This window comes from Parasteatoda tepidariorum, chromosome 6 (assembly GCF_982258835.1).
Source record: "Parasteatoda tepidariorum strain Cologne lab strain chromosome 6, Ptep-v5.0, whole genome shotgun sequence".
In the NCBI taxonomy this organism is placed as follows: Eukaryota; Metazoa; Arthropoda; class Arachnida; order Araneae; family Theridiidae; genus Parasteatoda; species Parasteatoda tepidariorum.
Window position 1 is genome coordinate 74,536,939 of NC_141760.1, and position 16,856 is coordinate 74,553,794.

The 16,856-nt window shown below is 31.2% G+C and overlaps 1 protein-coding gene across 1 annotated transcript; it reads right to left on the bottom strand.

Annotated features, from left to right (window-relative positions):
• Positions 1-610: 610 nt before the first annotated feature.
• On the bottom strand, positions 611-8,949 carry LOC147808124 (hemolymph trypsin inhibitor B-like). Its single transcript, XM_087166051.1, has 3 exons — positions 8,760-8,949; positions 3,072-3,239; positions 611-739 (listed from the first exon to the last, which is right to left on the bottom strand). The coding sequence occupies exons 1-3, from the start codon at positions 8,809-8,811 to the stop codon at positions 735-737; spliced, it is 225 nt and encodes a 74-aa protein (XP_087022177.1). The 5' UTR covers positions 8,812-8,949; the 3' UTR covers positions 611-734.
• Positions 8,950-16,856: the final 7,907 nt, after the last annotated feature.

A 16,856-nucleotide genomic window follows, 5' to 3' on the forward strand; every position in this document is an offset into this window, starting at 1 on the left:
ATGTCAACAAAATTACTAATTATCAAACAAGCTAATTAAATAAGAAAAAACATGCTAATCCACTGTTTTAAAACCAACAGAAAAATGGCAGCAAACGATTTCAGTCAGTGATAATTTCGATTGGTTCTAAGGCGCAAGTGACTAGAAACAACTGATTTCACAGCGAAAAATATTTTCATTTATTGTTACGACATTGGTGTTGTAAAAATATATCAAAAGTTACTGTAAAAATAACAGCAATTTTTTACCCTGTAATTCATTGTAAAATTATCGAAATAGACGACTTTAAAGTAATTTTATTTTACTTCTTGTTATCCACAAATTTTTTTTTTTGAAGCAAACAAAAAAATTTCCAAAATAAATGAATTTTTCTAAAATAAATTAATTAAAATGCTGCATTCCTTAAATTAGCTGTATTTCCCGAAGAATATTTGAAAATAATCTTCGGAATCTTGTTCTTTTTTACCTTTAAAATAATTTATTTATTGATTTTATACATTTTGTTCACCCTTATAAAAATATCGTTGGCACTTATGATCGACATTATTTATCTTAGTTTTTTAGTTAAAAAGCTCATTTGAGCCCTGTTCATAAAAATCAGTGAAAAAACTCTTGGAAAATTGTTTTTATTGACATGCATAATCATAATTATTTTTCTGTACATATACTTTCAGTTTTAAGTATTGTTATCCAACCACACATATTCTTTTTGTTCTTCTTTCCTGTTGATTCATTCAAGCTACAAAAATAAGAAAATTTAAGCTATTTTAGGATACAACGTGCAAGTTAAGAAAAATTCACACAAGAAATAATTTTGAAAAACAAAACTCATGTTTTCAATTAAGATTTTTTTTATTGACTCACTAAGTGTCTATAGAATATGTATATTGCTTGATGAAGGGACATACATAGTTATCAAAATATTTAATGTCCGTTTTGTATAAGTCTGGTTAAATTTCGTTTAAAAGGCACTCAATTTTATTTCTCAGAGCATAGAAGGTCGTGGGCATGTTAACATAAACTTAGACTTCGAAAAAAAAGGATTAAATTTCATGATCTGATCTGTGTGTCCTGATCGCAATAATGAAAAATTACACTTCAACTTAACCAAGACAACACGTTGTTCACCTGTGAAGCGTTTCGAAGCGATCAAAGTTCGAATCCCAGTGATGACTGGATGATATGGTTCCTGCCCCTGCCTCTTACCTACCACAGTGCTGAAGAAAATTTTTTTAGTGTCAACCGGATCATGGGTTAGAATTCACTTGCCATCGTGGTTTGAATAAACATGCTGTGAAAATACGGGTTAGCTCCATCAAAAAGTCCTTCAGGAAAGACTAGTTAATCTCAATGCTTGATTGAGGAGTTTCTTTGTCTTCTGGGTTCGGTTGAAGATTACAAGTTAATGGAGGTGAATATTTTTAGCCGTTAAACCTAAATTGGATCAGCTCTCAGTGCTACCATTTTATAACCTCCCCTAAATAGCTGAAATAACATTACACTGAATCAACAGCTAATTATTCTGTTGTCAACATTTTGTAGCAAAATATAGGGCAAAATTATAATCTCGCAGCAAGAATTTTATGCACTATCTTCTGCGATTGCGCAAAAATATTATTCGACACCTATAAAGTGGCCATGCTCACTGCATCCGATTGTTCTGTGTGAACGTTTAGCGACTGCATGAATACATTAAGGAATTACAGGAAACTATGCGAGTCAAATTTGCGGGTTTTTGCAAATGTGAATTACGTACGGTGAGAATGCTCTATAAATGAAGGGTCGTATTAAGCCAATAGTTAGAGAATCGGACTTCAGTCCGGATGGACCGGGGTTCGATACTCGACTCTGCAAAGACCAACCGAGTACATACGATTTACGTGATCGTAAAATCCTTGGAGCGAAAGTCTAGGTGTCGGTTGCTGAACAGTATCTTAGTTACAGAGATCTGGAGAAAATTTCCTTTCCCTTCAGAACAACCCTCTATCTAAATTGAGGAAGTTGCCTCACAAATTGTGATGGCATGTCTTCGTATCATCCTCAAAGATGTTTCTCAGACTGTCGCCAATAGCCCTTTGTGTAGTTCCAGTGTGACATAAACGAAATGCCTATGCCGCCTGTCAGTACTAGGGCTATTCTCACTGCATGGGAAAAACAGCGCGTGCAAATTTGGAGATGCAAGCGAGAACCTGATTTTATGAGCTTTTTCCAGGTTAATTTATTTTACCAATGAGGGTAAATATAAATAGATTACTCATTCGCTATTGAACTTCAATTCACACACATGAATTTCATACTGTATGCAAAAAAATCATATATTGGCATTTTTTGCAGGCAGTTTTCATATGAATTCATTTCTACAGGACCATTTACATTGACTGTGATTTTTTATGCATGCAAATGAGAACTAGATTGGTGGAAAATATTTGCTCGCGAAAATCTTGTTAATAAAACCTTCGTCCACATGCAAGTTTCTCACTTGCAAAAGTCCCGGAGTGGACTGATCATTAAGGCACGGTTCCCAGCAGATCACCGAAGTCAAGCATCACTAGCTGCAGTCAGTGTGCGGGTGCGTGACCACTTGCATCAGTCTGCGTAGGGACCGAGGGTGTGCTGTATTGGTCCTCGTTAAACTGTTCTACCGTAAAGTGTTCGAATTCGCGTGCAGGTCGACGGGCTACCGAAGCGGGAAGCCATTTCCACTGCAGAAGATCGAAATTGTGATGGCATGTCTTCGGATCATCCTCAGGGATGTTTCCCAAACCCTCGCCAATAGCCCATTGTGCAGATCTAGTGCAACGTAAATGAACTGCAACAACAACAATCACTTGCAAAAAAATTGCATCCAGTAAGAATGGCCCTATGGTTTGTTCTGTCAGGAATGGCCCTTTGTCTGTGAAATTGTCATTGAAGACTAGAATATCTATCATCACTCCTCAATGCTACTTTGCCTCAATGACCATTTATACATCTATTTAAATTGGCTTTATTATAATATACAATTAATATACTATAATATACAATTCTTAATTTATTTAATTCCTTAAAATAAAAGGAAAAGTAAAGATTACCGCAAGCGTCTTGGCATTCTTTTTCAGTCTTAAAATTATTTCCATTTCCTTGGCATCCTCCATAAACAAACTGCTTGCATCCCCCAGATGCTTTATCGAAATGGAATCTTAAGAAGCCGGCTCTACAAGGTCCGGTCTCGAAAGGCAAGTTGCACACATCGTCAGCACCTTTACAAAATTTTGCAATTATAATTTATTAATATGTATTCCAAAAATACTGACTCATACTGATAGAGTCAAAAATAACTCCTGCCTGGAATAATTCATTCAAGAATAACGGAAGGATAAAGAAATATACACTTTGTTGTACTTTGTTTAAAAAGTCATTTTATTTTCTCTCAAATGTAAAATTTAGTCACAAAGTTCATCAACAGATGGCGCAGCAGATTAAAAACTGCAAAAATTCGTTGCATGTCAAACGATTAAAAATTAAATATTTGTAAGGATGTCTGTTGATTTTGATTTTAGGCTGTGCGAGATTATCGCTTCAAATGTTAGTTATTTTGAAAACAATATTTTATAATTTATCTCAGATAGCAGCGAATTCTCGAAGACGAACTTTAATAAATGTTGAAATTTGGAGAGAATAAATTTTCTGCTTTCGTATTGAAAAATATTAATCAGAAGTGTGTCAGACCAGTCCCTAATTTAATTCATTTCAATTAATTTAATTATTGAATTTTAAATAGTTATAGAATTCTGATGTAAAGTGCCAAAAAAAAGAAGAAAATAAAGCAAATAAAAAGAAATACCCCTGAATACATCGGATTTTCACGTACTAGGACTCGATCTTAATGGTTCGAGGGGATGGTCTTAAATATGTTAAGTAACTACTACAAACGATATTTTAAGTTATGAGATCAGACATAAAAACGTATTTTCCATGAAAAATCACTCGCTTGGATTCCTTGTCCTCAAAATATAGGGATTAGCCGCAATTTTGGGAATATAGTCCCAATAGTTTAGTCAGGAGAGAGGTTCAAAGTTTGGATCCCATAGTGTTAATTTTACTTTCAACGTATTTCGCAATGTCTCGAGAACTTTTTAAGCAAATTGGAAATTTTTTTCACATAATAATGAAATTCGTTTATCCAAAGATTAATCCATGTATGTCTGTCCGGGTGGAATTTTGTAATAGATTTTAAACTAACTTCCCGACTAACTACAAACTTCAAATTTGGCACATAGTTCAGAATTGGATGACAACGCATGAAAATGAAGAGAAAAATGACATACAAAGTAAAATAAAATTAAAATTTTAAAAAAAGTTATTTTCGAGATTGTCTTTTGTTGTCGATTCCATTATTTCAAATTAGTATTCGCGATCGCAACGAACTATAGGGGGCGCTGTTGTATGAGACTAATACCTGCGATTTCTATATGAACAGTCATTCAGTTACTCTAGAGACGTCGTTAATGTAGCACGTAGCATTGCAACGTTTCTTCTTTATTGTGGCTAATTAAATTTAAAAAAGAAAAATGCTTGATATTCTTTCTTATGCAAACGAAAACAAAATGGTATCTCTTTTTATTAGAGAAGGAATATCCAAAACACATCGGAAAAATATTTGAACATTAACAGAAAAAAATATGTATATTCTTATAAGAGTTAAAACCTAATGCCCGAGAAATAGTATTACTAAATTTAATGATATAACATGAAAGGCCCATTTAAACTTTACATTCCATAGTTTTAAGAATCATATTACTTCAAAAATTAAAATGAACAAAAAGTATACATAAGCCTCATAATTTTATGAAATTTAATTTTGTAAACAAAGTTTTTTGACAACAATTTTTATCAAAAAATTTCAAGTTTCAATAAAAATCATTATTTAGAAACTAAGAAACGTAAAATAAAGAATGCTGACGAAACAAAAACAAAAAATCAATTCTTTTTTGTCGCCATTTTTAGTGCTACGAAAATTCGTCTTTGGGATTTGCCAAAAACAAAACAAGATGCAATTTAATTTTTTCAGGAGGGAAATATTTTACCGAAAAAACGAAAATGTATCAATTCCCACAACATGAAACTTTATCTTGGTAAACGTACGTTTTGGAAATGTTATATCATTTGGAATCTTATTTATCAGAGTTCATATGGCGATATGATTGTTTTGAATCTATGCTAAACTCTATATCGGCTCATTTTCCACCGAAATCCGATTGACTATTTTGATTTTAAATAAAGTGTTTTATTTTAAGGAATTGTCGCAAAAATTTTAAGTGTAGATTGGCGGCACTTAAAACCCGCCAAATCTGTAGCGGCGGTGGCGTTAATACGTAAGTACCGAATTTTTATTCCATACTTTTCTGAATCATAATACTTCAAACATTGGAAAATACAAGAAGTATACATAAACACATAATGTTATACCATTTAATTTTTCAAAAAAAGTATTTTGAGAACAATTTTTATCAAAAATTTATAAACTAAAAAACGGAAAATGAAGAATTCTTAGGATAAAAAAACGATTTTAAGAATTCTTTAGATTGAAATAAAAACTTTCATATTGTTTCTTTTTTTATTATTCTTATAGTTCTTAATCAGACGTAAAAAACCATTCTGTAGAGAACCATCATCAAATGAAAGAAAAAATATTTACAAGAAAATTTTTTATTGTAAAAATCATTGCACGTACCTGATTTATAATTCCCGGAGAATTCCAAAATGATAAGTTCCTTGTTTGAAAACTTTATTCTCAAATAATAGATACATAGTTTATCCCTTCATTACTTTTAGATAACATACTACACAGCAAAATTTTATAATTGATATGAATTTGAATATGTAGCTAAAAACAGAATAGCTGAATTCTAGTTGAACTTATTCTTTCAAAACTAAAAAATACTTACCAAGAAAACGATTAAAATTAATTAAGAATCAGCACAAATGGCACTATTTCAAGTAACTTGGATAATTTTTTATTGTTGTTTTCCAAATTATATGGATACAGAAATATATACTATTCTATAACGAAGAAGAATATGCTATAACTATTACAATTCTGTATGTTCTGAATTCATATTTATTCACTGGAATGACGAAAGCAATGTTGACTTCACTTTAATTCGTAATGAATTGAAGACAGAAGAAATGCATTTTACCTTAATGCACACATCTGTAACAGTATCCGAAATCGAAAGTCATCAGTTGCAAGTTTGTTGATAAAAGAAATTAAAAATTATTGAGGAATTTTTCTTCAAATGTTTGGCGTGTTCTGTTCCTGAAAGATTTACTAATATTCTGGAGATTTTTTTCAAGTTCTTCGGCCTTTTCCTTAGGGAAATTTTGTTTCTTATTTGCTGCTAAAAAATGGCGTCTTATTCAGTCAATGATTTTGATGGAACTAAATGAAAACGTGATAAATTAATGTCTGATATTTACAGGCTCCCGCTAGACGGCGTACTCGAGCGTTGCGATCGCGAATAAAGATTTTTGTATCCCTAATTTAAAATGAAGGTTCTATTATTTTAATACTGGTCTTGTAGTAGTCTTGACTAAGAAAAATAGTCTAAATAAAAATATATATTTTTAAAAACCGCGTTTTTTGTAGTGAAGAATAATAATTGAAAAGTAATAACTTTTAAAAAATATAAAATAAAAATTAAAAAAATTATAATTTAAAACAAAAAAATTCAAAATAAAAAATAATATTTTTAAAAACCACGTTTTTGTAGTGGAGAATAATAATTAAAAAAAATTGAAAAACGAAAAACGTGGGGCGCATGAAATACATAACAGTACTATATATACACATACATATACACATTTTCTTACTCATACACATGCACAACCACATATACATCCAAATACATATGCATATACACAAACATATTCCGCATCCACATTCAGATACAATTACAATTACAGATATACCATACACATATTCTCAAGAGCACACATACACACACTAATATAACATTACTGTTATGCATTTCATGGGTCCCACATTTTTCGTTTTTCAAATTTTTTTTTAATTATTATTCTCCAATACAAAAACGTGGTTTTTAAAAATATTATTTTTTATTTTGAATTTTTATTAATTATTTTATTTAATAATAGTCGAATAATGACATCAGAAAATAATACACCAAAATTTGACACTGGTCTGATCGAAAAAAGCTCTCTATCTCTAGCTTTGGTGGCATATGGGGACACATTGCTGAAAATTTTATTAAGCGCTTGCGTCCATTCAAAAGGCGAGCACTTAGAAACCAATTAAATTTATTTATTGGTAAAATTCTAATCTTATTGTCATCTGATTATATTTTGTGAATTTTTTTATTTTTGCTAAAGGTATTTTTAATAAAGATATTTTAAAAATTATTTCTCCAGTTTTTTATTTATTTATTTTTTTTGCACCTGTATTTTTGAATTTTTATTGTTTTATTATTATTTGGCTGTGCCATTTGCAGCAGTAATATGACGACCTGATATGCACATTTTGCTTAAATTGTTTTACTCTAATATCCCCCTTTTTATTTATTTATATTTTCGAAAATTATCTATCTGTTTGGAATAATGAGGAAGCTTCGCTATATTTTTATTAGCTGAGCATGCATTTTGTCAGTGATAATATACATTTCGATGTGTTCTTTTGTATAACCCTGGTGCTTTATTGTTATTTTTGTTATTAATTATGGTACATAATTTGCCAAAATTGCTTCTGAAATAATTTGATGGTCTTTCTATGTAATTAATGATTGAATATTTTTTATGATTAAAGCCCTGATTTTGATAGCTTATGCATTTACTTCCCTTTAGGAAAATTTGTCTGTATAAGGTTGTTTTTACGGGTTCTGGTGTATTTTTTTCCTTGTAAGGTCTTTTTTACATGGGAAACATTTATATTTTACTGCCAAGATATCTTTTTAACAATTTATGATTGTTTTATATTGAGTAATTTTTTCATCTGAAATATTTCAAATATATTTGCCTTTTACTTATCGTAATTAATACTTTTACGTAATAAAACTTTTTACGTAATAAAACACTTTTTCTTACTAATATCTACTTCAAAATTTAATGGAAATCGCCACTCGAAATAGATTAATATATGCATTCATATCAAAAATATATGCGATTCCAGGGAAGAAATAATGTTTCATATTAAAACTCTTGTTTATTTTATAAATAATGTTTCCCATTTTTAAAGTACTTTTAGATGTTTTTAAAGAAATTTTTGCTATTCTTAATTTTAAGGGCAGTTTTAGAGATTTTTTTAGGATTGTTCGTCACTGATGGACTACAGTTCTCAAGATTAAAAACTAGGAAGCCAAAGTGTTTTTGAAAATTTAAAATTATAATTTAAAATTATCATATTGATGATTTATGACATATTTTTTTGCAGATAACAATGAATGAAAATTAAAATAAAAAATTTGTAATGAATATGAGTTTGTTTTCTAGTTCTCGGTAAAAAGTTTCAAAATCATATGGACTCCCCCTAAAATTTCTTATCGCTTAGGACTAAGAAACTGGTTTAGATCAATTTTAATGCTATTTTATCTTTGATTTAAAAAAAGAAATTATTTGTACATTGACACAAAATTAAGGCTACTTATACGTCACAATGCCATACAGTAATTGTGAAAGAATTAAGAAAGCAAAATATAACCATTTGTTTGTTTCATTTTCAATTACTATCAAAAATAGTTACTTAATTTAATTTTCCCTGAACTTACCACAGACAACAAGAAAGAGTGCCAAAGTGCAGAGAAGAATGATTGATTTCATGATGTTAGCCTTGATTGTTCAAGTGATGAACCTATAATGATAACCAGCTTTATACTGATTTGAAACGATAACTTTTAAGGCGCAGTAAAGAATATTTAACTGCTAAAGCCATGACATACACGTTGTTATAGAACAGCTGAACAGCACCTTTGCATACTTAAACAATGTTGTTTAAATATCTTTAGTCAATTTTATGATTTCGTTTTAAGTTGTGTATTTAGAACATATAATGCAATCATAATATATATTGCAATGGCAATAATACTTCTAGATAATGTTAGAATAATTAAATGCCTATTTAAATCATGCAGATACATTCTCCTATAACTTCTGATCGTATTTTATGCTATATTCGGATGGGGGGATGTCAGTAATTATTTTTAGCAAAGGAATTTCAAAGTTTCTGTACTTTTTACAGTTTTGATACATTTATCGTGGAAACTAAGTAAAATGTGCTTCGCAAAATATTTTGTAATCCCTGTGTATATTTCCTCACAGGATAATTTCTAGTGGATTCCCTCACAAGTTGGGGTTGATGGGAATCAGAGGGCGGACTTCCTGGCCAAATCCGCTGCCTGCCGAAGAAGACACTGATCATTGTGGGAAGCAGTGGCGTAGCGAGCTTAACTCGCGCCCGGGGCACAATACCCTTTTAGCGCCCCCCCCCATTCGAAAACCATATAATATTATATGTAAAATATATATGGTTTATATATAGGCGACTTGGATTATAGCAAATGAATAAATAAATAAAGTAAAATAAATAAAGTCATAGACTCAAGCTAGGCTTTAAATTTGAGACAAAAAATGTAGTTGAGAGAACAAGACTAGATTTTGAAATGTATATGATCATCTAGAATTAGTTCAAAAGATACCTATTATTTATTTTGCATACTTATAAAAAAATATTTTAAAAACGCGCAATTTTTAATCAATAAAAAAGTAAATATTTATTATCTCTAAGGAGATACATATATTTAATAATCATATGATTATAATACATTAATATAACTACTACTATGTCTAAATTTTCCGTGCTTTTGATGAAGCAAATGTATCAATAATATCATCAAAATTGATCATTTAAAATTTTTCTCTTTCCACTCTTAAAAATGCTAGGTCACTTAGGCGATCTGTCAAAATTAATTTTAATTTGCTGAATGAACGTTCGCAGCTAGCAATTGATACTGAGATAGTCAGGAGTATTTGAAATGCAGCTCTCAGATTTGGAAAAACATCTTCTTCATTCGAGATTGATTATAAAAGTAAGAAATTCTAATGGAGTTTTAGGTTTAATTTCTTTTCTACTGCGGAGTAACATTTTGCTGTCACATATTTTGATAAAAAGTTCTATTACATTGAAATCTGCATTATAAAATTCACCCAGATTTTTACAATTTTTTTTTCAAGGTCGTTATCAACATTATCTTTGTTTGATAAATTTTCAACGTCTAGTAGAAATTCAAATTTGAAATTAAGGTCACTTAATCGTGTACACATTTCTTGGAGACGATCAAGAGTGCTTTTCATAACGCGAGAAATTTCACTTTCTGCGGAAAGACCACCATAGCCAATTCTCCAGGCACGTATTGTTGTATCCATATCCCATTTTTCACAAAGAGACTCTGCTTTTTCTATTACCTCTTTACAGAGCTTGTCTCAAATTTCGGCTAGTTCAGTCGCTAATAATTCAAGATCATGGAACACTTTTCTAAAATTCATTCTAGGATCTTGTAATCTGAGTTGCACACGATCAATCCTTCTTAAGATTTCATACCAGAAATGAAGTAAAGTTATAAAACTAAAGGTTAGTATATTTTGCAACAGAATTATAGCTTCACTTCTGTTGTCACTTGTAGTAGTAGTGTGCTCTGCTAACTTTTCTATTAGTTCTTTTATATTCTCTACCCCATAGATGATAACGATAACTGCTTGTATTCTAGCGCTCCATCGCGTTTCAGATGTGTGACCTGCCATCACGGCAGCATTATCGTAACATTGTGATCTGCAGTTTGTTAATGAAATTTCATCGTAATTTAATTTCTCTAAAATTGTATTTTCGATCGAGGCTGCATCTTTAGCATGTACTTCAATGAAACTCATAAAAGGTTCTTTGATGGAAACTTTTTTATTGATAAAATCAGCATCTACATACCTATGATTCGTACTCGATGAGAGATATCAGGAGTTGAATCAAACAAAAGTCCATAATATTTATTTCTTTTGATATCGTTTATTAGTTGATTTCGAACTGTAGATGCCAGAAGATGAATGAATTGATTTTGAATCTGTGGTGACAAATATGAGAACAACAAATTTTTCTGTTAACAAATTTTTTCATACTCTATTCACTTAATAATAGAAGCGTCGAGTAGATGTAGTAAGTAATCTTATTTGATTTATTACTTACCAAGAATGCCTTGAACTTGAAAGGTAGTAACATAGTGAAATGTACAATATAATTTATGCTGACATTAAACTTATATATAATATTTAATAACATTTCATTTTTATTCTAAGCAGAGCGCGATGACAAGGACGTGAATTAAATATTGAAATATATTTAATATGAATATGAATTTAATATAATATTTAATATGAATTAGATATTAAATATTATGAATAATATTTATGAATTAACTTTTATTATATTTCACTGGCACTAATTTAAAATATATTTTCCAGAAATCAATTATAATAAAAAAAAATTATCCAGCAATTTTTTGTTTTGCGGACCATTTGGCGCCCCTTTGTGAGTAGCGCCCGGGGCATGATGCCCCCCCTTGCCCACCCCTCGCTACGCCACTGGTGGGAAGCTTACCTTTAGTGAAATTTCTTTCGTGACAAAAATGAAATTAAACAAGACCATAAGAACTCCTCCCAGCCACTCTTGGTATTTCGCAAAAAAAAATCGGGAGAATCTTACAATCTTAGACCGAGAACCCATCAAACTGCCTTTTCACGCTTCTTGAGTGGCCACACTAGATCCCTTACTTTCAACCGGGGCCAAAAAACTTATCCTGAATGTCATTAGTGCTCGACAGACATGGCCTCCCCTGCGTATATTCTGACTTGTTTGGAGTTCGGTAAAGATGAGATCCTGCGAGACTCCAGTCTTTTTTAGGACTTTTTGGAGGTGTTCGGATTCATGGGAGTCGTCTAGCGCCGCTAGACGATTCCGGGATTAGCAACAACAACAATATTTTGTCATGTTAGTTGGTTGGAGTTTATTAGCACAAGAGCCAGAAATGGCTATACTGTGCTAGTCACAAGGTCAAAATTGGTCCCTAAGTCAAACTAATGTATTTTTTATGGTAGAGAGTTAAGTCCCATAGTCTTTAAAATCTGTAATGTATAGGGTCACCAAGCAAAGATTGAAGATCAGGATAAAAACTGCCGAAAAGTTTGTATCTCAAGCATTTCAATCGTCTACAGTCGGTAAAAAAAATGTTTAAATTGTGATAGCAACTTGACTTAGTGGGCAAATTGGTGCTGATTTTGTTTTTCAACAAATGCATATGGGTACAACGGGAATGGTCAATGCGCAGTCTGTATATTAAAACCTGATTTTTGCGTCAACGGGTATTATTTTTTAGTTATTAACAGAAGGGAAAATTTCATGTGATTTGTTATCATTTTGTGTATTCTAGTGCTCATTCCAGGCTTGATATACTGATGATTTACAAATTCGATTCATGTCTAAGGGTGCTAAAATACTCCTGCGTATATTATACTGCGGACTTTCTTTAACTACATTAGCTCGCTCATTCCCGTGTGAGGGGATCCACATGATCCCGATCAACATGGGATGGTATCCAGCAGAAATAATTATCGAAACCTCCGTCATATAGCTGTGTGATGTACTTTCGGATTTTTAGAGTCACTTTGTTTAGATTTTGCCTTGTATATGTATATTTTGTATGTACATTATATATCGATTATCCCTATGTATATTTTGTCTTTGCCATATCTTTGTATCAAGTAAGCAAGCAAAAAAAAAATATTAACATTTTTGCATATTTTAATTCTAAAATGTATACAAATTTGAAATATATAGTAAAAAAGCACGAAATTTTCAAAAAAAAAAAAAAAATTCTCTCTCTCTCTCTTTATATATATATATATATATATATATATATATATATATATATATATATATATATATATATATATATATATATATATATATATATATATATATATATATATATATATATATATATATATTCATTCCCATATACCCATTCACACACACACACACACACACATATATATATATGTGTGTGTGTGTGAATGGGAAAGAGCATGCGTTTGCGGACGCAATTAGAATGCTCCCAAAATGTAGGAAAAAAATCTAGTTTATCCTAGCAGCAAAATAAATTGGACCTTCATTGGATCCAATATTCACGAATTTTGGCTTAATAAGAAATTATTTTTCAGAAAAGCCATTATTTTCCCGATATTGGGCTTATATACATATGGGTTTATTTATGTGGGATTATATAGTATGATTCATCTGATATCTTGCAGCCATTTTACAACAAATATCGGCCCTATATAGATTTGTCAGGTTCACCCGATATTTTATATTGATTATTCAGCCAATATGGGCCCTATAAAGGTCATTCTAGTACCAATATTAAAAAATCTAGGTATTCCAATATTGGTCCCTTGATGGCATAAGACCCACTTTATCGTTTGGTGGAACTTTAACTTAAAAGCAGGACTTAAATTTTAAATCAAAACAGTCTGGAGGGGCATTTGGCAGCCGGGTCAGTGAGAAAAAAAGTTCGATTGTCCCGTCAAAAACGGGACGTCTGGTCACTTTTTAAGGAGGAAAAGAAGTGATTTTCAGAGTTTCTAACCAAAGAATGTTGTAGGGTTTTGTTTAATAATATTTATGAAATTTGTAATCTTTACTTTAAAAAGATTCAAAATATTTCTAATCAAATTTTGGCACTTTTGTATCTAACATTGTTGAACACAATGTTTATGATTTACGTAGCATTAAAGAACGACTACTAAAACCAAAATTTTTTAATTGAAGAAAAATTTAAACATTTTTTGAGCTGTCTGTCAACGTGAGCATTTCTCGATGGCCCTGAAAAAAATGGTCCGTTTTTTTTTTCTGATAAAAAAAAATTAACTAAATTACGTAATAGAGTAAACATTTAATTTAAATATTCGAATTTCGCAGAGCTTTTAAGGTGAAAATTCTTGACAACTTTTCAAAGCTGAAGTTGAAGATACAGAAAAAACTTTGAGGCATAAATTAATAATTATTAGCTAAAAACAATGAATCCTGACCAATCAGGGTCATGGATACGCAAATCTTACCAAATATGGTATATCTCCCTCTTGGGGAGGCGTTGAAAAGGAGGGTAGTTGTACAAGAGGGGAAAGAAGTAAAAATCTGATTGGCACCAATCAAGAATCTGTCATCGATAAAGGCAAGTAAAAAAAAAAAAAAAAAAAAAAAAAAAAAAAAAAAAAAAAAGAGGGAAAATAAAGCAAATATAAATAAGACTCCTGATGGTAACTGTCTAACGTTTTTAGGGTTTCCTATTTATTTTTCTAGAGATTTTTGGACAATAAATGGTGATTGAGTTTTAAGTTTCTTCTCTGTCGAATTCAGAATTAGAAAGCTAGCTTTAGTTGCATCGTAATTAGGGCATTTAGACAGATCAAATTCAGGTGAGTCGTTGTTGCAACTTTGTGAATCATTATTTGTTATCTCCATAACTCACGAGGACGTTCAACTGGACACTCCCATCCCTATCATCGAACCCACGAGGGGAACAGAAATACCGGCTCTTAAAACTTCAGCCTCAGTACTAGGTCCAGGATAGTTCTGGGTATAGCACTACAGCAGGAGCGCGTGGATCCGCCAAAACTATCAGAGCTCAGGGGCACTTCCCTGATCCAGCACGTAGTCCCTAGCAGGGTGCTAAGTATGCTCTACCAGTCGGTTGCAGGAGGCTAGGCTCCTTCCTCTCGTCTAGAGTGAAGCCAAAGAGCACGCAGACTGTAAATTCCGAGATAAAATTGCCCCTTGGGAGCAACACTCGAATGAAAATACAGACGGGTAACTCCAGAACTAGATATGAACTTTCTCTTGCAAATAACATTAATAAAACGAAATCAAAATGTTTCCTTTGAAGAAAAAAGTAAACAAATTTAAAAATCTGAAATTATTAAAAATATTATGGAAAGAAAACTCTAACGAAAAAATACAGAAAAAAGGCCAAAGAATAATTTAAAAACGAAAGCAAAAAATTCTGCCTCCCACTGGTCTATTATTCCCGACATTTTCAAAGAAAAATACTGCTAGGGTATAACAAGGATTTTTTTTTTAGACGCAAATAACTTCATAACTTTTTATATAGTTTCAAAATAAATAGCCTTATCGATTTCAACACTCCTAAACTAATTAAGAAAAACTTCCGTTGATATTAAAATTTTATGTTGGTTCAACATTTTAATGCTTCAAGTTCTGAAGTCATTTCTTTGCAAATGAGAAAACTCTATTAATCTAATTTTTTTTTTTTCCTTGTCCGACTTCATCATAAAAATAGGCCAAAGTAGAGCCACGCAGGTAGGTTTAGTTCAACATTATGAAAAACTTCTTTCAATATGGCAGAAGGTTTTTAAAATATCTGTAGTTCATATACGATTTGGTTCAGTGTAGTTTTACAAAACACGTCAGAGATGCCCATGTTTTATCACAGAAATATTATTCACCCGATGAAAGAAATTTAAAATTGTTTTCAATACAAATTTTTAGAATCATTGCTAAACAAAATATTCATGTAAATATTAGAGAATTTGTTATGCATTCCGGATGTCAAAAAAAAATTGCATTCCGGTCCAATCAGACAAATAAAGTGGTTTGGGTCGAATATTGCAAGAATTCTAGATTCTAGAAAAACAGATCGGATTAAAAATCCAATAATACAAATGAGAAACTCATTTAACAGATAACAACAATGATACCGAATTGGACCTTTAAAATTCTGTGGAAGTGGGCAACTTCAGAATCTTAGATAGGAGTTCCTATTTTTTATTGCAGATTTGGATTTAGAAAGTATTTCAATTTGACTAGCGTGTTTTTTTTTAGATCACAGATGGCATTAGCGTACAATTTTTTTCAAAACTGAGGCATCTCGAGACATACTTGCAAGATCAAAAAAAATTAAACTTGGTATGACTCCCAGAGAGTGGTGATAGAGTTTGGTGTGTTAATTAATTCTTTTTACTTAGTTTCGCCCCACATATTCAAAAAATACGGAGATACATTCATTACGGTTCCCTCTATACAGTCTTTCTACAAAACTATTGCATTGGAGCTCTGTTACAATGGTTTCTATTCTCAAAATTTATAGGTAGAGTTTGCATGACGTGAACTTAGTAAACTTCAATAAATAATCAAATTATTTAGTATAATTTGAGAATTTTTTAATTTTTATTCTTATGTGTGTGCAGACAATACAGTTAAAGGAATTTCGATTTATTATTTAAAAATTTTTGGATAATTTTTTCTTTCAAAATCTGATAGTTAAAGTTTCCAGATTATGTAAATTAGAGACTAAATCTTAATAATTAATTTTTTGATTTACTGACCTAATGCTATAGCGCCTTTAAATTGCACAAAAGAGAATAAAGAGAAACCTCATGATAGTGACTTGACTATATCTTAAACTAGTTATAGAAATTGTAAACTCCCCTTTAACAAGAAATTTTTTATAAGACACATGTCAGCTGAAAGTACTGGTTAAACTATAGCATGTATCTTTAGGAAACCACGAAGGGGATAAAATCAATAAAAAAGATTGCAATTAGGTACTTGCACTTCAAGAAGAAGACCTCCCGTACCCACACATGTGGCCCATGACGTCAGCTCCAGCTAATCTTAATCAGAAAAATATCATATTAAAGTTGAGCTAAGTTTCTCTACATAAGTTAGAATGTTAGCTAACGATAAATTAATTAAATACGCAGCCGTATCGTATATCGAATTAGTTGACATATAATTCTTTCTATCCAGA

Bases quoted from the DNA above. Each gene is read 5' to 3' on its own strand.
- LOC147808124 (XM_087166051.1), bottom strand. From the start codon at position 8,811: ATGAAATCAATCATTCTTCTCTGCACTTTGGCACTCTTTCTTGTTGTC. The intron at 3,240-8,759 runs GTAAGTTCAGGG...AATTTTGTAAAG, and splicing joins ACTCTTTCTTGTTGTCTGTG to GTGCTGACGATGTGTGCAAC.